Source organism: Emys orbicularis, chromosome 2 (genome assembly GCF_028017835.1).
Source record: "Emys orbicularis isolate rEmyOrb1 chromosome 2, rEmyOrb1.hap1, whole genome shotgun sequence".
Lineage (NCBI taxonomy): Eukaryota > Metazoa > Chordata > Testudines > Emydidae > Emys > Emys orbicularis.
In genome coordinates, this window is record NC_088684.1 from 263,924,543 (window position 1) to 263,945,560 (window position 21,018).

General features: G+C 41.7%; 1 protein-coding gene across 2 annotated transcripts in view; it reads right to left on the reverse strand.

Annotated features, from left to right (window-relative positions):
• PRTFDC1 (phosphoribosyl transferase domain containing 1) overlaps nt 1–20,771 on the reverse strand; it is a 63,679-nt gene extending 42,908 nt beyond the window's left edge. For both annotated transcript variants that reach the window (XM_065399421.1, XM_065399422.1), the window contains exons 1-3: nt 20,712–20,771; nt 15,791–15,897; nt 10,407–10,590 (exon numbers count right to left, since the gene is read on the reverse strand). In XM_065399421.1, coding sequence (XP_065255493.1) covers nt 10,407–10,590; nt 15,791–15,897; nt 20,712–20,771 — 351 coding nt within the window. The remainder of the gene's footprint in view (nt 1–10,406; nt 10,591–15,790; nt 15,898–20,711) is intronic.
• Between the last annotated feature and the right edge of the window lie 247 nt (nt 20,772–21,018).

Sequence of the window (21,018 nt, forward strand, 5' to 3'; positions counted from 1 at the left end):
CTTGCCTTATCTCTGTTCAACTTCGCCAAAAATCTCACATATGAATCACTGAAACACTGACTCATTCCTTCTGTGAAAAAAAATATTCATAAAGAATTCAGATGGGTGCCAAATATATATACTGTGTGTGGGTTCATTATTTCATCTATCTATAACATATATATATCTCCATATGTGAAGATAAAATCACAGAGCCACGTGATTGTAAACTGCAGTTATTATACACTTGTGATCACCTTATCTGCAGTATGCCCACTAATTCATCTCCACTTGGAGTATTTCTAGTATTCCAAAGCTCTGAGCAGCTTCCAACAGTTGTCATTAAAATAACTTCTTCAGAACTATATCCTTCCTTCTTTACCCTCAACACTGAACTTAGTCTGAAGTGCAGCATGGGCAACATTTAGTCTTGGACCAGTGCTGAATTTAAGTTCCCATATCTCACAATTCTGCAAGGGCTATAAATGAGAGCTTTGACCATTGAAAAGAAGAAATTCCAAGATTTTTAGTGGCACTTGTTTCTATTCTTGTTAAATCCCAAGACACTGCACCTTAAAATCACATTTTATTATGTATACTAAAGCTAATTCAGGGTTTTTTTTTAAAGAAATTTCTCAAATATATTGTAATTTCTCTCCTCCTTTGAGGCCCATACTGTTGGGCTCATGGTAACTAATATACTTTTATAGGCAGAGGGTAAGAAAAATAGCATCAATATTATTTTTTAAAACATTTCTGAAATTGTTTTCCTATGTAATCTACCATGAAATTATTAAGAAATTACACAACTAATAAAAGCTATGGAGAGAGTCAGCTGGGGATAGCTGATGTCCTTTTAAAATACTGTTTGTATATTTTTATCTTTCTCACCTACCCTTCTTTATTTATTGCTTGTCTTCTTAGGTTGTAAGTTCTTTGGGGAAGAAACTGTGTTTTACTATGTATTGGGGTCCTGTCGCTTTCAGAGCACTATCATAATGTAAGTAAGCAATAATATACAATGGTCAAAATTTTCAAATGAGGATGCCTAAATTTATATGTTAGGTACCTAAATGTAAGTGGCCTGACTCTCAGCAATGCTGAGCACCCACAAATCCTACTGAAATCAATGAATGCTGCTAGTGGTGAGCACATTTTCAAAATTAGGCTGCTTGAACTTAGCTAATTTCAAGAACCCAGGTTTGAAAATTTTGGCTGTGTAGCCTATGCAGACTACGATAGCACAGTGTGGTATAAAGCTTTTACTCTCAGTGGTTTGGGATGACCTACATAACTCACTTGAGGTTTTGCCACTTCTTTGTATGTGGCCATCCAACACTCATTCTCATAAAATCTTTATACCAAACCACCAGGTATGCATATCTGTAGTATTATAGATGTAGCTGGCATGCTATAGTTAAAGTTGCCTAACACTTTACATTATACCCTTCTTCTTCCTCCTTGTCCTGCCCCGCCCCGCATTATAACATTGCCACACTTGAATAGTTTGGGTTGAACTTTTCCATGCCTGGTTTTTGCCTTATGCTGATTTTTTCTTAAGTATTAGCAAAAACATTTGGCCACTTCTGAGAACAAGGTTAGAGAAAACAGGTAAAATTGCCACGTTAAAAGACTATCCAGTCATTTCTTTGAAGAGCCTGAGCACCTCTAAGCTTTGGAGAAGGAACTCGAAATTTTTCAGGCAGCTAGTACTGAGGTCAGGGAGGTGTCTTTTGCTCTTCCTGTGAAAATCTGCTCGGATTTGCCACATTATAACCCTCTGGAAAATCAACATTTGCACATGCTCAGTAAAGCTTTTTAGAGACAGCTAAGATCTGAACTCAGCCCTGAGTATGTGTCCAGTTCCCTCATCCAGGCTGAGCATGCTCCAGGTCCCAAACTGCTCCCACATGGTATGCAAACAACTAGAGCTTCATATAAGACACATGCACCACTCCTGTCCCTGCCTTTGGCCTAGGAGCCATAAGGAGACCTTCCGCTGAGTAATGTTAATAATTGTGGGCACTTCAGAACTCTGACTATTGAGCAAAGCCACACAACTCTACCTTAGGAGGCAGGCAAGTACCATTCCCTCCATTTTATAGATGAGGTACCTGAAAGGTTGCACAAGTTCATTTTTGGTAGATCTGGTAATAGAACTCTCTCTCTAATATGGCAAACCCGAGTCTCACCTATGTAGCCTTTCATGCTGAATGTGCAAAATCTATATGCTTACCTGTGCTGGCTGTACCCCAAAGCCACATTTCTTTCGAGAACCATGATTTCAACCCCGGAATAATGATTCCCAACATTCTTTGCTGTCCAGCAAATAGCTGAATGAACAGTCAGGGGTGTGTGGCATCCCCCTCTAGTGACTGATCCACAGAGCATAACAGACTACTACTACTACTACCAGTTACCTCTTTAGCTCAAAAGCTACAGGTCTTTGCTGGGGTCCAAACCTGCAGATCACTATGGTTCCACATAACAGAATATCTGATTTTTTCAGTTTGCTTTTTAAAAAGCAAAGGAAGTTACATACAAAATACTTGGGTAAAAGAACATGATGGCTGCAAAATTAAGCTCTCAGGAGTTAGGAAATGCCACAAAGAAGGTTGCCCATACAACAGCTCTTGTTTGTACATGCAACATCATACAGACTTTACTTACATGATCCCATGCTTGTTCTACAAGACCTTTGCTTCATTCAGTGCACAGGATGGACAGTGAATGCGGGAGAAAGCTGCAAGAAGGAAAAGACATCTTCTTGTGTTTAAGAACTGGACTGGAGCCAAGGAGTGCTAATTTTTATTCCTGGTTCTACCATAACATTTCTATGGGATGTAAAACAAAACTGCATTATAATGTATATGCACAAGTGGGCTATATTGTTGTTGCACAGGCAAGCTAAATTCTGGCATTTCTTAACCTTTGAGTGCTTGACTTTAAAATTGCAAAATTATTTTAATATAATCTTTTGTATGTAAAATCAATATATTCATATGAATATATACATGTAGATATTAATATGTGGAGGTTATCATGCACTTTGATGGCTCACCTATTCTTTTCACCATTAATCCCATCTCCATTGCAATGTATTTTAATATATCAGAAACCTTAGCTGCTTCCAACATCTGCCATTTAAAAAATATGCTAGTGAAATGTTTCCTTCTTCCTACAAAATGGCACTGGACTGAGACACATTGATCAGTATTTCATCTTGGCTTTGAGACATGTTTAAAGTCCAGTATTTCATGACACAGTGGCTTCTGTGGACTAATGCAATCACATAAAAGCATAAAAAAAGCATTGTGCACTAACTTCTGAGAAAATGAGAAACTAAGAAAGCATATAACCCTGCAACACTGAGTTGCAGGAGATGCTTATCACCTGACAGTATTGGGCCCAACCTGTGCACCTGAAAAGGGTTTCTAAAAATTATTTATACATCAAATTGGGGCAAATGCCCTTTGAAAGGTGTGAAATTTAGTAAAAATACACCATACAACAGTGGCAGACCCAAAGTAAAAATTAAGAAGTTACATTCAATTTAGTTGGGTATTGAATGGCCTCTTCTACTTGCTATGTTTTTCTATCCAGCTAAAAACAGCACATTTTGCTAAGAGCACAAATATTTATTTGCAAATTACTTTTAAGGTAGAACTTGCTGTAGAGCTGATTTGGAACATGTACAGCCAAATTCTGCACTGACTTACCCCTCATGCAACCCTATGACGTTCATTTTAAATTAGTGTAAAATTTGGCCTCATGGTTTACAGGAATTCATTCCACCAGGCAGGCGCCAATCTGTAATTAATCCATGGTCACATATTGTGAACGAAGACAACACAGTTACATCAACTGAGACACAGTGAACAGAACTCCGAACTTTCTGCTCCTGCTCAAAAAAACAACAACAACAAAACCCTCTAATCACTTGAACTAATGGAGATTCTCCTTTACCTCAAGAAGTATGTGTTCTTGAAGCAGAAGGTCATGAGTTCTATTTCCCATGCCACATGTGTGTGGATGCCTGACAACTATAGCTCTAGTGTACAGTCTGGATGCAGCCATGGATCATTAAACCTAAAAAGTGTTCTTTAGAGCTTCTTTAGTTAAATGAATGAAAGCACTGACAAATACAACCCATTTTTCTTAGATTCTCTAGATTTGACTACTGTTTTCATATGTAAGTATTGTCTTGATTTTTTCCTTAAAGAAAGAGCTCCATTCCAATGATATATAGAATAGAAACAGTCATTGCTTATTACACAATGCATGTATGTTTATTTTATATATATTTCTACTATGATTATACTTTGATAATTTAGGTTGTTGAGCTTTCTAAGGGCATGGCTACACTTGCAGATGTAGAGCGCTGTGAGTTAAACCCGCCTTTGTAGAGCTCAGTAGGGAAAGTGCTGCAGTCTGTCCACACTGACAGCTTCAAGCGCACTGGCGTGGCCACATTTGTGGCACTTGCAGCGGCATTGGGAGCGGTGCATTATGGGCAGCTATCCCAGCATGCAAGTGACTGCAACGTGCTTTTCAAATGGGGGGGTGGGGTTGGGTGGAGTGTGACAGGGAGTGTGTTGTGTGTATGTGGGGGGAGAGAGAGTGGGTTTTTGGGGTGCTGAGTGTCAGCATGCTGTCTTGTAAGTTCAGACCCCCCTCCCCCACTCCCCACCTCTCTCTCACTCACTCAAAGCAAACAGTAAATGTTTGCTTTTCTCAGAGCTGATAAGCAGCTGGCTTCTCTGAAACGGAGTTTTGAAAGGGCATTTCCGCATTCCTGCAGCCGACTTCACAATGACAAGAGTGGCCACTTGACTTAAGGGGATTATGGGACATTTCCGGAGGCTGATCACAGCGCAGTTACGCAACACCTCGTTCACACTGGCGCCGCAGCGCTCCAGCAGGTGCGCAGCAAAGGTTATTCCACTCGCCGAGGTGGAGTACCAGCAGCGCTGTAGCTGCGGAGTCGGAGCACTCTACGTGCCTTGCCAGTGTGGACGGGGAGTGAGCTAGGGCACCCGTGGCTGCTTTATTGCTCTGTAACTCGCAAGTGTAGCCAAGGCCTTAGTTGTAAGGACTGAGTGATGATAAAAGATGTAAAATTATAGGGTAGAAAAATATAATTTTACTATTTGTATTAATTGGCATATAAATTTAATCGTTACTGCATTAAAACATATATAAAAAGTCTGTGCTTCTATACTCTTACAGCAGACAGATTTACCAAAACCATTTACTGAAATGGCCTCATATAGACTACAATGTTCAGATCTGTGTAAAGCACAATGCCTGTTTTGTTGTTTTCAGGGTTTTGTAGCACAAATGCTTCTGTTTATGCCAAAATTAATAATCAACAGTTGTAAATATATTTCAAACAACTGGATGCTGAAGAGGGTACAGATAACGTCAATGTATTTGCAGGTGTACACACAACAATGTGACTATTATGTCTGGATTGCTATTCAGAGGTCACATTTTTTAAATCAGTTATGTTCTGGAAGCCATAAATACTTTTGATTAATTTCAAAGGCTTAAGTGAAGTGGCTCAATCCACATAATCCACCACGATTTCCTCCACATGATTTATACTTTAGCAAAACAACACTCCTTTTGAAGTTTATTTATATTTTGGGAGACAATTTAAAAAGCTTACTTTCTTGCCACCAGCAATTGAAAAATATGTTTTCAGAATCTGCAGTTCAGGTATCAAATTGACAATACAAAGTCATCCCGGTAACCTGCATTTGAATATAATATGTACTGAAAATTGCAATTCAGCTGCTGACCAATACACAGTTTTCGAAACTATCAGCAGGTCACTTTCTTTCATTTTGATCTGAACAAGATTAAACTAAAATCATTAGAAAAGAATGTAGGGAAAGGAGAGCTTTCTCAGCCTCATTACTAGCCAGTGCTGTATATTTCTTCACTGCATAAAATCATGTCATTGTGATACTTACAAAAATCTCATCAACAAAATTTGAGATTTTTTTATACCTAGCACAGTTTCCCTTGTATCATGTAATTACAGAGAAGACTGAACAGCTCCAGATATTGATAAAGAAATACTGAATTCTTCATCAGAAACAGAGTAACAGAGGATGCAGAAAGTCCATAAAATCTGTTAATTCCATATTCTCCACTTTCAAACTCCACCCTCACCACCACTCCTGAATCTTTCAGTTCACCCTCCTATCACTCTGTCCATCCTACCCAACTCCAAACCTGATACATCAATTTCCCTTCCAGTTCATGGATTGCTTAGCACCTTTGGAGAAAATCTAGGGACTTTGCATACTTTTCTCTAAAGCATTTTTTTCAACTCAACTTTCTTCCTTGCTAGATTGCTCTACTTGTTTTCCTGGACTGACTCTTGTGCCTTCAACCACTGGAGGCTCTTGTATTTATTTAAGTCCACTCAAACCCTCTCCACTCAAGAAATCGCTAAATTTTAAAGAAGGAATTTGAAACAATTTCATCCTCCTTTATCCCTGCCTCATCATCATGACTCCTTCTTTCCCCCAATCCTTTATTCCTGACACCCAAATATTAGACTTTGAGGTGGTCTCACACTATTGTCTTCTACTCAGTAACCGGTTCTCTTCAGCCCATTCCTTTTTGATACCTGTCTTCTCTCACTTCAAATTTAATTCCCTCTTTCTCCTTCACCCTCAATCACTCTCTTACCTAGCTCTTTTTTTTTAAGTCTTCAGTATGCCCTGTGTAACCAGGTGCAACTCACCACTTTGGCACCTCCTGCTGGCCATCCTGGGAATTAGCTCTAGTTCACCATTGCACCTTCATCTAGTGGCGTCTCGCCATCATCACTTCTGGTGTCCTCAGGGAGTCAAAGTCTGCTTTTCTGAAGTCCAAGGTCTGTATTCTGCTGCTCTCCTTTTGTTAGGATCCTGAACTCGACCATCTCATGGTCACTGCCACCCACTTTACTTCCCCTACCAATTCTTCCCTGTTTGTGAGCAGCAGGTCAAGAAGAGCACGGTCCCTAGTTGATTCCTCCAGCTCTTGCACCAGGAAGTTGTCCCCAACACTCTCCAAAAACTTCCTAGATTGTCTGTGCACTGCTGTATTGCTCTCCCAGCAGATGTCAGGGTGCTTGAAGTCTCCCATGAGAACCAGGGTCTGTTAGCTGGAAACTTCTGTTAGTTGTCCGAAGAAAGCCTTGTCTACCTCATCCTTCTTGTCTGGTGGTCTATAGCAGATGTCAACCACGACATCACCCTTGTTGCTCTCACCTCTAACCTTAACCCAAATTGCAATGCAATTAAAAGTTACCCCTTTCCACCTATAATGTCTATAATTGACTAACCTTTTAGTACTAAATGCTGAAGTTGGAACAAGACAACTCATCAAAATGTGACCAGTTTTTACAGGAGTTGAAAATGGCTACTGAATTTGGACAGAGAGAAGGATACAGCTGACGGAAGTGTAGTGACAGCTGCAGGGTACCCTTGAGGAGAAGAGAAACAGGGAACAGTGAAGAAATGTTAAAAGGAAGCAGGGTCAATTATGTGAGAAGAACAGTGTGTGGAAACTGAGTGAGTTAGAGAAAGTAAAACAACTAGAGAACAATAAAAATCCAACAGCAAATAAAATGGAGAAAGTGAGTAAGGAAAAAGTGGCAGAGAAAGAAATGCAGACTAAGAAATAGTTGTTCAACAAAAAAAAACGTCAAAAACAGACTCCAACGAGAAACTGCAGAACTGGAATTAATTTGCAAACTGGACACCATCAAATTAGGTCTGAATAAAGACTAGGGAGTGGATGGGTCACTACAAAAACTAATTTCCCCCTGCTGATACTCACGCCTTCTTGTCAACTGTTTGAAATGGGTCACCTTGATTACATTGAACTCATTAGCACTACAAAAGTGATTTTTCCTCCCTTCTTGTCTGTTGAGAAAAGCCCACTCTGCCTTAATTGAATTGGCTCATTAGCACTGACCCCCCACTTGATAAGATAACTCCCATCTTTTCATATGCTGTGTATTGATATCCTACTGTATTTTCCACTCCATGCATCTGATGAAGTGGGTTTTAGCCCATGAAAGCTTATGCCCAAATAAATTTGTTTGTCTCTAAGGTGCCACAAGGACTCCTCATTGTTTTTGTCAGAAGACAGGATACTGGGCTAGATCGACCATTGGTCTAACCCAATATGGCCATTCTTATGTTCTTATGATGAAGGGTAGCCCAACAGAACAACTGCCAGGTGCCCCTCTAAAGTAAAATCAATGTAAACAATCAGCACTTCAATATTAATCTAGTATTTGTGTAAACTATGTAAATAACCCTCTTGAAAATTCACTTAATTTCTATGTGCCCTCAAATAAGACAAAGTTTTTCCCCCCACTGCTTTTAGCTAATTCGCAGACTTTACTTGCATACTGTTAAATAGTTTAAAAATGGTGACATCTTTTTATTATACATGTGCTTCATGTGTCAAATTGGTTCTCATGTGGAAACTTCCTTTCACAGTCTGAGGGCCAAATTTTGACCTCACTAGGACTGTGGTCACCTAGTGGAATCAGTGCTGTTCTACTGCAGCAAGTGTTCAGGATGGGGTTGGAAGGTCAGAAAAGGGGTGACGTCACTGCATCTATGACTATGCGGATGCACCAACCATTCCCAATGGAATAAAGACACGGGTATTTTGAGGGGTTACTAACCCTGAGGCTGCACAGAGGTTTTACTGCCACTCCTTAATGGAAGGGGAAAGTATTTCTTACTTCACCCTAACCCCCTGCTGAGATCGCTAGCGTGCAGCCCCTGCCACTTGAGCTGTAAACTATTTCTAGGATTTGGCTCATACTATAGATGAGTGGTTGTCAAACTGCAGGTTGCAACCCAGTACTGGGTCACGGAATGTAAGGCACTGGGTCACGACGGCTCTGGTCAGCACCGCCGACTGGGCCGTTAAAAGTCCTGTTGGCAGTGCTGCCCAGCTAAGGCAGGCGAGTCCCTACCTGTTCTGACACCGCGCTGCGCCCCGGAAGCAGCCAGCATCAGGTCTGGTTCCTAGGCAGGAGGGCCACGGGGCTCCGCATGCTGCCCCCACCCCGAGAACTGGCTCCGCTGTGGCAGTGGTGCCTGTGGGTGAGAGCCATGTGGAGCCACTTGCATGCCTGAGGGATAGCTCAGTGGTTTGTGCATTGGCCTGCTAAACCCAGGGTTGTGAGTTCAATTCTTGAGGGGGCCATTTAGGGATCTGGGGCAAAAATCTGTCTGGGGATTGGGCCTGTTTTGAGCAGGGGGTTGGACTAGATGACCTCCTGAGGTCCCTTCCAACCCTGATATTCTATGATTCTATGCCTCCACCTAGGAGCTGAATCTGCTGCTGGCTGCTTCTAGGGCACAGCGCAGTCCGCGGTGCCAGGACAGGCAAGAAGCCTGCCTTAGCACCCCTGCTGTGCCACTGACTGGGAGCTGCCTGAGGTAAACCCGTGCCCCTGCCCCCAACCTCCCAAACCCAGAACCCCTTCCTGCACCTCAAACCTCTCAGCCCCACCTCAGAGCCCTGATCCCCTCCTGCACCCCAAACCCTTCCTCCCTGGCTGCACCCCGGCCCCTCCCAAACCCCTCATCCCCCCAGCTCCTTTGGGTTGCGGGCATCAACAATTTTCTTCAGCTGGGTCACCAGAAAAAAAGTTTGAAAACCACTGCTATAGATAATGAAATGCAGGATGGAATTCAAATTTGCAGCTTATAAAAATGGAAATCATAACATGTTCCCAAAAAAGATGTAGCTCCAAATAGGCCATCTTATTAGTATTACCATACTAAAATCAGTGGATCACTATTACATAACTCTCTCACAAGTTAATGAGGGCTCTAGCCTCTGACATTAAGATTGGACTTGACCAAATGTCTTATTTAATTTTACAACAAAGCACCACCATCATCTAGTGGTATAGATTGCTATTATATATACTTTCCATTTTTATGACACACTGAGTAAAATATTTCAATAATTTTTCTATTCTTTAACAGCTAAAATTGAGGAAGATTTAGAATTACTGGAGGGGGTGGGAAATGAAAGAATGTGAAATTGGCTTTATAGAAAATAAACGCAGCTGACTGACATTATATGACTCGATGCTTGAGTCAATTTCTGAATGCAGAAATGAAAACTGCGCAAGTGAAAATAATTACCTTTAAGATGTCTCATACATCACTCATATTTATCCATTAAGTTAGTACAATCATATGTTTAATGCATTATAGGGAAAAAGGATAAAAAAAATAAACAAAGGAATTTTTCAAACTGATACTTTTTGCAAATGTATTATGTAATTTTTTTTACATTCTGCATCTACAAACCTCTATTTTATTACTGGAATCAAATCACTATTTAATTTATAAATAATCTATATAATTGAACTGTTGACTTACATGGTAACTTTTCAGTCTGACAAAGTCAACTTTCATGGAGATGGACCTTTCTGAATTTCTACTGAGAGTCTTAATATGCTCCACAAGGTCAGCACAGAACTTGTAGCCACCTTTAAGTACACAGAGAACCACAATGTTATTGTCTCCAATGTCTTGCATGATGTCTTTGGCCAAGCATTCTGTCCTGAAATAAAGGATAAATATAATGTAAGGTGCAGACCATAGGTTTTTCATGGAGTTATACAAAAATATCTAGAAATCATGCATGGCCTGATCTAAAGCCCATTCAACTCCCTCACTGACTTTAGTGGGCTTTTGATCAACTGCACAACAGGCAGATACAAGAAGGAATCTAATCAATACAGGATTCAGAATGTGTATAACACAGGCTGGGAATTATCATTAGACACATTCCCCTGATTACACAACTGGAATAATATGTTGCAATAAATATTATTATAAAGGAGACTTTTTGGGTGATTGAGCAAACTAGGCCATCAGCTTTACACAGCATCCCACATTCATGTAAAGTCTCTCTCTATGCTCACACACTTTGTTATGCAAACTGCTAAGAGTAACCGCTTAAAGGTGCAAGATAAAGAAGAAAAACACCAGAAATTACATAAACTCACAGACTAAAGAAAAAGTTACACTTACATTTTAGTAAAATAAATAAATAAATAAAAATACTTACAAGCAACACATATAATGTTATTCAGAGATCTCAACACACTTTACAAAGGGTAAAATCATTATCCCCATTTTGCAGACAAGACAAACTTAGATGCAGAGAAGCTAAGTGACTTGCCCAAGGTCACACAGCAAGATAGGAAGAGTCAGAGTTATTTACTGATTACTTTGGGGATTTAAAGATCTAATAATTTACTGATCTGTATTCTTATTGACAATGTGTCTCCTTTGTCAACAGAATGTGGCATATTAGAATGAGCAGGATCCCAGCTTTTATGTGGGATAAACTTCTTGGCTTAAATCTTCAAAACTAACTAGTGAGTTTGGGTGCTTCATATTTTGGTAAGCCCATCTGAAAATATCTTAAATGGGTCCAATTTTCAGAGGGCGGGTGACTCAGCATTTCTGAAATTATCAGGCCTCTTTAGTGTGTCTCTAATGGTCAAACACTCAAAAATCATTAGTTATTTTTTAAAACTAGCCCTCCATTTCTAGCCTCTAGCAAAGATGGTTTGTGAAATATCAGACCTGAAACCTGTACTGATCCAAGATTCAAGAGTGCCATTCTGTACCTCAGACCAGTGCAATTTTGAGGAAAAATGCTACACTTGGTCGAGAAGAAGAAAAACAATTTTTTCAGGTTGCTTATAAAAACAGGAGCTACTTGGCATTATAGTGTAGTCCCAATAAAGATGGACTAGTGGCCAGAGTGCAGATGAGGAAATCAGAGGTGTAGGCCAAATGCAATTTATTATATGATTCTGTAATTTATCATATGGATTTCACTACCACATTTGTGCTATAAACTGCTCTTTGCTGGTCCACAGTGACATAGGAGTCCATTTTTCTCCGCATATACACAAAAAATAAATCATTGGAAATTACTGTATGTGCACAGCATGTGTAAGGGAAGAATATACTCCGAAGAGGACAATATTTCTTTCATTTTTCTTATTTCTGTTGCCAACAATAAATTACCGTAGCTACAATTTAAAAAGGTCAAAGTTTCTTTCAGTTTCATATCTATGCAACGCAAAGAAGAAATTCTATATACCAAAAATAGATCAAAAGAGTGAATATTCATAGATTTTAAGGTATGAATTTATATCATCTAGTCTGACCTCAAATACATTTAAGTTCCCCTTTTGTTTATGTAAAAATAGCACAAATAGTGAGGTAACTGCATTTTTCTCCGTCTTCTTCAGCATTACCTGCTCTAAAGGAAAGTCTGAAATTGTGGGAAAGTCTTTCACAGAGACAGTGAGGGAAGACACTTAGGGTACGTCTTCACTCAAGGGGGGGGTCGATTTAAGATACGCAAATTCAGCTACGCGAATAGCGTAGCTGAATTCGACGTATCGCAGCCGACTTACCCTGCTGTAGGGACGGTGGCAAAATCGACCTCTGCGGCTTCCCGTCGACGGCGCTTACTCCCACCTTCGCTGGTGGAGTAAGAGCGTCGATTCGGGGATCGATTGTCGCGTCCCGTTGGGACGCGATAAATCGATCCCCGAGAGGTCGATTTCTACCCGCCGATTCAGGCGGGTAGTGTAGACCTAGCCTCAGTGATCTGTGTCTATCCATATTTTTTTTCTAGCCTTCTGTTTATAAATTACACTCCCTCCTTTCCCGTCTTTATTTTTTTTAACTTCTTAGAGGGTTTTTGTTGTTTTGTGTAATTGGGTGGACATAAACAAAGCTACTTTTCACAACTTTTTAGGCTAGATACTCAAAACATTTTGATAATCTGGTAAAGAAATGGGTGGCTTTAGGCCACTTTTACATTTCAAGCATGTTGACAGAAACAGAAATAAATGCTGAATGATTCTTTAAATATCTCCTTGTCCCCCAGCTTTAGTGTCCAAGACTATATACTTTGCATCATGGATTATTCCAACTTGAAAAGACCCTGACATTTTGACCCTGAGGCTTCCCCTATACTAGAATTCAAACTATTTCAGGAAAAAATGTTTAACCTTCATTTTTACTGGCAGGGTGCTAACATAATTTAACTGATCAGAGTGGAAAGGAATGAATTATGTTAAAGTATTTCACAAATCATAACTATATAGATTACTTTACTAAAATATTTTGTAAGAGTTTAAACTCTAGTGCAGACAGGAACTTATTAAGCTCCAGTTTATATATAAAATATGGACAAAATGTAGTTGTATTCTCATTACAAGTATTTTCTGCAGTTTTGATCTCTCTCTACACAATGAGTTTCAGCCATATATTTGACAATGAACATCAAAGTAAATTCAATCCTGTTCCTTGCTCTAACCCCAGGTTTGTCTTGCTGGTGTGGAGAGAGACAACAGAGTTCAACAATTTTAACCAAATTTACAGTTATACCCTAGTAGGAAGGAAGGTTGAGCATATGATGTTAGCGGACTGGTTTCAGAGTAGCAGCCGTGTTAGTCTGTATCCGCAAAAAGAACAGGAGTACTTGTGGCACCTTAGAGACTAACACATTTATTTGAGCATCAGCTTTCGTTGGCTACAGCCCACTTCATCAGATGCATAGAATGGAACATATATATACATACAGAGAACATGAAAAGGTGGAAGTTGCCATACCAACTCTAAGAGACCACACACCACACAACAAAAACACTAACCCAGGAACCTATCCTTGCAACAAAGCCCGATGCCAACTCTGTCCACATATCTATTCAAGTGACACCATCATAGGACCTAATCACATCAGCCACACCATCAGGGGCTCGTTCACCTGCATATCTACCAATGTGATATATGCCATCATGTGCCAGCAATGCCCCTCTGCCATGTACATTGGCCAAACCAGACAGTCTCTACGCAAAAGAATAAATGGACACAAATCTGACATCAGGAATCATAACATTCAAAAACCAGTAGGAGAACACTTCAACCTCTCTGGTCACTCAGTAACAGACTTAAAGGTGGCAATTTTGCAACAGAAAAGCTTCAAAAACAGACTCCAACGAGAAACTGCTGAACTTGAATTAATATGCAAACTAGATACCATTAATTTGGGCTTGAATAGAGACTGGGAGTGGCTGGGTCATTACACAAATTGAATCTATTTCCCCATGTTAAGTATCCTCACACCTTTTTGTCAACTGTCTGAAATGGGCCATCTTGATTAACACTACAAAAGTTTTTTTTTCTCCTGCTGATCATAGCTCATCTTAATTAATTAGCCTCTTAGAGTTGGTATGGCAACTTCCAGCTTTTCATGTTCTCTGTATGTATATATATCTTCTTACTATATGTTCCGTTCTATGTATCTGATGAAGTGGGCTGTAGCCCATGAACACTTATGCTCAAATAAATTTGTTAGTCTCTAAGATGCCACAAGTACTCCTGTTCTAGTCAGCGGACTCTAATCACAATAAAGGAACAACTGACTTCTACACTGACTGGATGAACAGAGAATGAAGGAGAGCTATAATTGACACCTGTTTTCATAAACAGCTGACAACTCCAATGTAGACGTAGCTTTGAGTAGGTGGGTTTTCTTATGGGGGAGCTTGTAGTGGCCATTATATTTATGTTTCCTAACACTTTCCATTATGATAGATTCTTTCAACCTTCTTAGGGGGGAGAGATAGCTCAGTGGTTTGAGCATTGGCCTATTAAACCCAGGGTTGTGAGCTCAATCCTTGAGGGGGCCATTTAGGGATCTGGGGCAAAAATCTGTCTGGGGATTGGTCCTGCTTTGAGCAAAAGGTTGGACTAGATGACCTTCTGAGGTCCCTGATATGCTATGATTCTTTTAAGAAGCTCCAACTCCTCCATTGTTTGCAGCAGTCCTTTCAAATGCGTTAGGGAGAAAGTTCTCAAGCAAAGAGGTCTTTTCTTTTTCCATGCAATTCCATTCAGGTTTGTTGAGATATAAGTCAGCATTTCCCTTCTGTAAAGTAAGCACTGCAGAAAAATTTTGGCAGCATACCAAAATAATAACTGAACATGAACACTCTACAGAGCTGAGTTGCCACCAGTGCAAAAGCAAGAGCAGCAACAGTAGACACAGCACTGTGAACAGCTGGGAGCTGCTGTAGTGGAGGGAAGAGAGTGAGACAGATTCCCTCCAACAACCCTTCAGACCCAGCACTTGGCCCATCCCCAACTCTGGGATAACACCCTTCTCTTGCTATCAGCTAACAGTCCTGTAGGTCAAGTGACAGAAGTCTGTGCTACAACAATGAAAGTTTAGGGTTCAACCCCCATTGATGATGCATAATGGGGGCTGTTACAGTTACATGTATAGAAACTGGTTTTACCTTTTTCCTTTTAAAAAACCCTGGTAAATTAAAAAACTTATTTAGATTGCAAATTAAGCACTCAAAGGTTAGGAAATGCCAGCTTTAAGGTTGCCCTTACAGCCTTAATTCTGCCCTCTTGTGCATATGTATTATGACAGACTTTAATTACTTGATCAGATACAGTCTTCCCCACAAGAATCCTGCCTCATTCAGTAAGCAGGATGGACACATAAGGTGGCAGTATTAAGACTGCACAGGCTACTGTAAATCTGGCATTTCCCAAATTTCAAGTGCTTTCCTTTGAAACCTACATAATATTCTTTAAGAGTAGTTCTTTTGTATGTACTTTTATGTATAAATTGTTTGACTGTCCAATTATGTCTATATAACAAGTATACAAAACATTGTTAAATACTTATATAGTAATATTCAAAGCACTCTTACCTGTCAACAATAATACCATGAGGTATGAGCACATATTCCAGATCTCCATAGTAGTGCTGTGGATATGTGAATAAATCCAAACTGTAGCCTGGCCAATCGTCTGAAATCTGCAAATTAGGTTAATATAATTAGAACACTTCATTGTATTTGGTATATAAAAAGTTGTTATCATATTCTCAATGTTAGACTATGTCCTTTTACATTGGATTTGACAGTATTATTAGCAACTACTATTAGTTGTACTGGCCCTATGCACACACCCTTCCCATATATGGTGATATCCATGTGATTAACTCCAGGGTCAGGTAATCAAAAATACATGATGATAATTTACCACTTCACCTGTGCCTATTAATCACGGGTGCATTATGTCTACTTCTATCAATCTAACTCTATAAACACCCTTAAAAGTAACCATTCTTTAAAAAAAAAAAGAAAAAGCAACCTGTCACAGAAATGCTGTGGTCTTTCCCTAATTTTATCTGCATAAATCTCAGAGATTGCACTACGCATGACTGTGAACCCATGAATGATTTATGCAGGTCATCTGAAATGAGCGCCTAGAAAACATTCAAACTCACCATCATGTATTCTGTATATGTCACATATTTACAGAAAAAAGATTAATGTTTTAAAGAATTTTTAAAATGTGTATTAGTACTGCTTTTCACATCCATCCACCTGTAAAACCAGGAACTGGATTAATACCAGAATCTCAGAAATCAAAAAGTTTATAAATGTCAGGCAGAAATCAAGCAGGACAAATGTCAGTTCAAAAGGTCATGTTTCAGAAAGCTCTAAAGATGTAAAAAGGAGGGATTGTAATGGAAACGGTTCAGCAAGCTTTACAACAGTCCCATAGTAAAGACAGCAACTCCAACTTCTTGCAACCATACTGGAGCTTTGTTTCAATATTGACTTTGAGGAAAGAGTGCCACCTCACGGGTTTCTTAACTGTCTGTGCAGTCATATGTACCCATAAACATCTTGTCTTTATTCCTTGTATTTACTCCTGAGGGCATTCTGCACCAAAAAATGTATATTCTGCACCAAAACATTTAAAATTCTACACACAATATTTTAAAATTCTGCAAAATTCTGCAAATTTTATTGTCAAATAAATGTGGAGGCTCCAGCATGGCATTGGGGAGCACAGGCCACTGGGCTGCACAGAGGTGGGAGATCACTGTGCAGCTCCCTCCCCGGGGCATGGACTCAGTGATGAGGCTGCACCCAACCCTGACAAAGCGCAAGGATACAGCCTGCCCCAGAAACACCCTCGGGCCCTGCCCCTCTGTGTGGGCAGGCAGGCTCAGCAAGGCAGGAGCCAAGTCTGGAGGGGCTTAATGTGGGGGGATCCAGGTGTGGGTTGAGAGAGTTCTATGTGGGGCAATCTGAGTGCAGGTGGCTCAGTGGGGGATCTGGGTGCGGGGGGGATCTGGATGCACATGGGCTTTTTGGGGGGTTCCAGGTGCAAAGGAAATTGAACTCTGCAGGAGGGTCCAGGTGAAGGTGGTTGGGGCTCGGTGAGGTGGGGATCCAGGTGCGCATGGCTCAACGGGGTGGTCCAAGTGCAGTGGGAGTGGGGCTCATCGGGAACAGGTCTGATTGCAGGGGGGGTGAGGCTCAGCGGGAGGGTCTGGGTATGAGGGGGTCTAGATGCATGGGGGTTGGGCAAATGCCGGAGCAGCTCCCTGAATAGGAATCCCTCCCCCTGCAGCTGAGGAGCAATGGGTGCAGGAAATGTGTTGGGGGGGGGGGAGAGTTTGCAGAGCTTCCTGCAGCCGGCAGAGAAATCTGGGGGTGGGTCAGACTCGGCCCCGGATGCTGTGCAGGGCAAAAGGAAGTCTCGTCCTCCCCAGTTCAGCCGGGACTAGCAGCTGAGCCCAGCGCAGGGTTGGAGCCACCAGCCAGGTTTTACCCAGTCTCGCCTCCTGCCCCACAGTGATTTATCTCTCTGCTGGCTGCCCTGGGCACCCGAAACATACCCGAAACATCGCTCTTGTGGCTTCCCTTTACTTCCCCATCAGGAAGTCATTTTTCTGCAGGGAAGCAAAGAAATCTGCAGGGGGACATCAAGTCTGCACATGTGCAGTGGCGCAGAATTCCCACGGGAGTATTGTATTGTTCAAACACATGAATATCAACAAATGGTTAGAGAACTGCTTTTGTCGGGTACAGTGTACATTTCTGCTATATAGAATCCTCAACTAAAGATTAGAAACTACTAACTACTGCAAGCAGATTCACCTACTAGAATAAAGAATCATAAATCCTTCACAAATAATTTGCCTATCAAAATGTGTTGATTGCTGACCTATTCTATTACATTAGCATCTTTATGAGGATTCTACCTCCATACATTGCTATATTTATCTCTGGCACCAGTCTGGTGATGCTAAACTACACCTTGAAGAAATATTATTTGTCTAAGAATGGTTACTTTACGTCTACTTAGCTGCAGCACAAACATCAACTTCCTAGAGAAATGTGCCTGGCTCAAAATCATCATTTGCTTGCAATTAATAATTAAAAACTGAAAATAAAGGGCATGACCCAAAGACCACTGGAGTCAATAGGAGTTTTTGCACTGACTGCAATGGGCTTGGATTTGGTCATTAAAAAAAGTTACTCAATACCATTCCACATTTTCACGGGAAGAAGGGATTACATACATCCTCAAAACTTCAAGGTTTTTCAGTAGGGGGCAAGTCCTGTTCACAATAACACAGTTGCAGAAGGCCTAACAAACCTATCAATATGTTTAGAGAATTCATATTAGGAACAAATGCAATGCCAAATCTGAAAAAAATTGGTGGAGAAATAAATGATTGAAAATAGAAACACATACAGCAGTATTTGAAAGCTATCAGTCAAAACATCTGGGGTGAAAATAGGGAAATACCTTATAATACCAATCTACTGAAATACACTGGACTGAAAGAACTTTCACAAGGGAATGGAAAAATGGTAATTTTGTTTAAAAAACTGGGGCTCTCTTTTAAATTTGGACTATATGAGAACATTGTTTACACACAGTAGGTAATTTTCATTTATTTATGTAATAAGGAACCAATTGTTTCCACGTAAATTCGTGTGATCGGGCAAGATGAATGTGAGAACCATAACATTTTCTATCTTTCATAAATTTAAATTCACAATCATAATGTTGCATTATGATTCTTTTTTTGTTTTCATGTGTATGGAACAGAAGAAAGGAAGTCATTACAAAGCACATCTCCTTTGAAATGTCTCCACTTTGCTCCAGTGCTAACGAAGTCATCAGCTTTGTAATAGCATTTATTACAGAAATTACCATCTAAATGGCCAACATTAGTTTAATTTAAGTACACCAAGGGCCTACCTCTAAACTGTAAAAACACCTGTCAGGGGACACACTTATAACACAGTAGCCCCACCACCATTTTATGGTGTACACAGGACTTTTCAAAAGTTTTAGTTAAATCATGGCTAATAGTCTCTAATCTTGTTCTGGCACTTGGTTAAAACATTGATTGGTTACAAGTACACTGTAAAATAAAAGTATTTCAATGTGTTTTTTACAATGTGGATAGGCCCAAAGAAATATCAATTTTTCCCTTTTGAAAACTTAGCTTATTCATTTATTATTATCATAACTTATAAAGCCCCATAGATGTTCATGGTGCTTTCTAAAACATATAGTTTGCGCAGTTTACTACCACCTTCTGTGCACAGAAGATGAAAAATAAGAACAACCCAACAGTGCATTTTTATCACCAGGTTGTTTCTACAGCAAATGCAATTGACAATTAAATCCAGAAGCCAAGACAATTCCATGGTGGACTTGTTTCCATCTAAAAATCAGTAGTCCCGTCGTGTTTGGCAATTTTGCTAGTCACTGCTCAGCTTGCTTCCACCACACTAAGGGCACACATACATCATAACTGCTGCAGCCAGAGGGCACAGACAGGAAATCAAACTTCCCCAGCTCCTGGTGAGCTGCTAGGACTTCTCTCGGGCAGCCACCCACAAATACTCCATACAGGGAGGGGTGAGAAGAGTGGAATATGGTGTGCGGCAAAGAAGGTTCAGAGATACAAAGACAGAACACAGGACTGGGTCAATGGAGCAGGGGTGAGGGGGCAAGAGGAGATGGTGGAGGATGAATCACAGAACTGTTGGTGTAAGGCACAGCAGAGCAGATGGGAGTAAGTAGTACAAGTTGGGGGAGGCAGCCGGGAAGGAGACATCAGGGCAAAGCTGGAGTATTGAGATGTAGAAGGGTTGAGTGAACAAAATTGGGACCAGAAACAGGGCAGAAGGGAGGAGATGAGGGATCAAGGTGCAGGGAAGCAAGGCTGTTTAGAAAAGATGGGTGTTAAGGGTAAAAGGACCAGGGAAGAGGAGGGGAATCAAGGCCCAGGACAGGATGGAATCAGGGTATAGTGCAGAAGGGCCAAAGCACAAAGGCCATGGGGAGAAGATGTGGGAGATGGGGCGAGGCCAGGGTGCAGCAGCAGAAGGGCCCGGGGGGAAGATGGTAGCGGAAGATCGGGGAGGAATGAGGGGACGAAGTGGGGGTCAGGGCACAAAGGCTGTGAGGAGGAGACGATGATGGGCGAGGAGCATGGCATGGCCAGTAGATGGGGGAGGGGAGGGCACGGCGATCAAGGCACAGGGCAGGGGAACAGGGTGGGTACCCAGGGCCATGAGAGGCGGGGGGGCGGAGGGGAGCGTGTCCAGAGGACGAAGGGCCTGGGGAAGCTGGGGTGCGATAAGGAGGCGGGATAGGAGACATGACGGAGGCGCCAGGGGCGGAACCGGGGGTGCCCTACCCAGGCCAGGAGGCGGCAATGGCGAGGGACCCCCCCAGCGGTCTGGGAACTGCGGGCAGCGCTCCCCTGGCGCCGCCTTGGGCTGGGGGGAGTTTTTCCTTTACCACAATCCCGCGGCCGCTGCCTCTCTGCGGCGCCGCGCTGCTGCCGCCCTGCCCGGCCATCTTCCCTCGCCAGCCCCAGGGGAGCGGCGCGGAACCGCTGCAGCCGCTGGGCTAGGAGGGGGGAGGCGATGCTGCTGCTCTCCGGGTGGGGGGCGGGAGGAAGGCGTCGGCCTGCAGGGCGCGAAGGCCGCCGCATGCAGCGATGGGGGCCCCCTTGCGCGGAGGAGAGGGGTTACCCGCCGGGCCTCTACCCCTCAGCTGGCCTGGGCCGCCACTGCCCTTCCCATGGGGGTTGAGGAGACCCCTC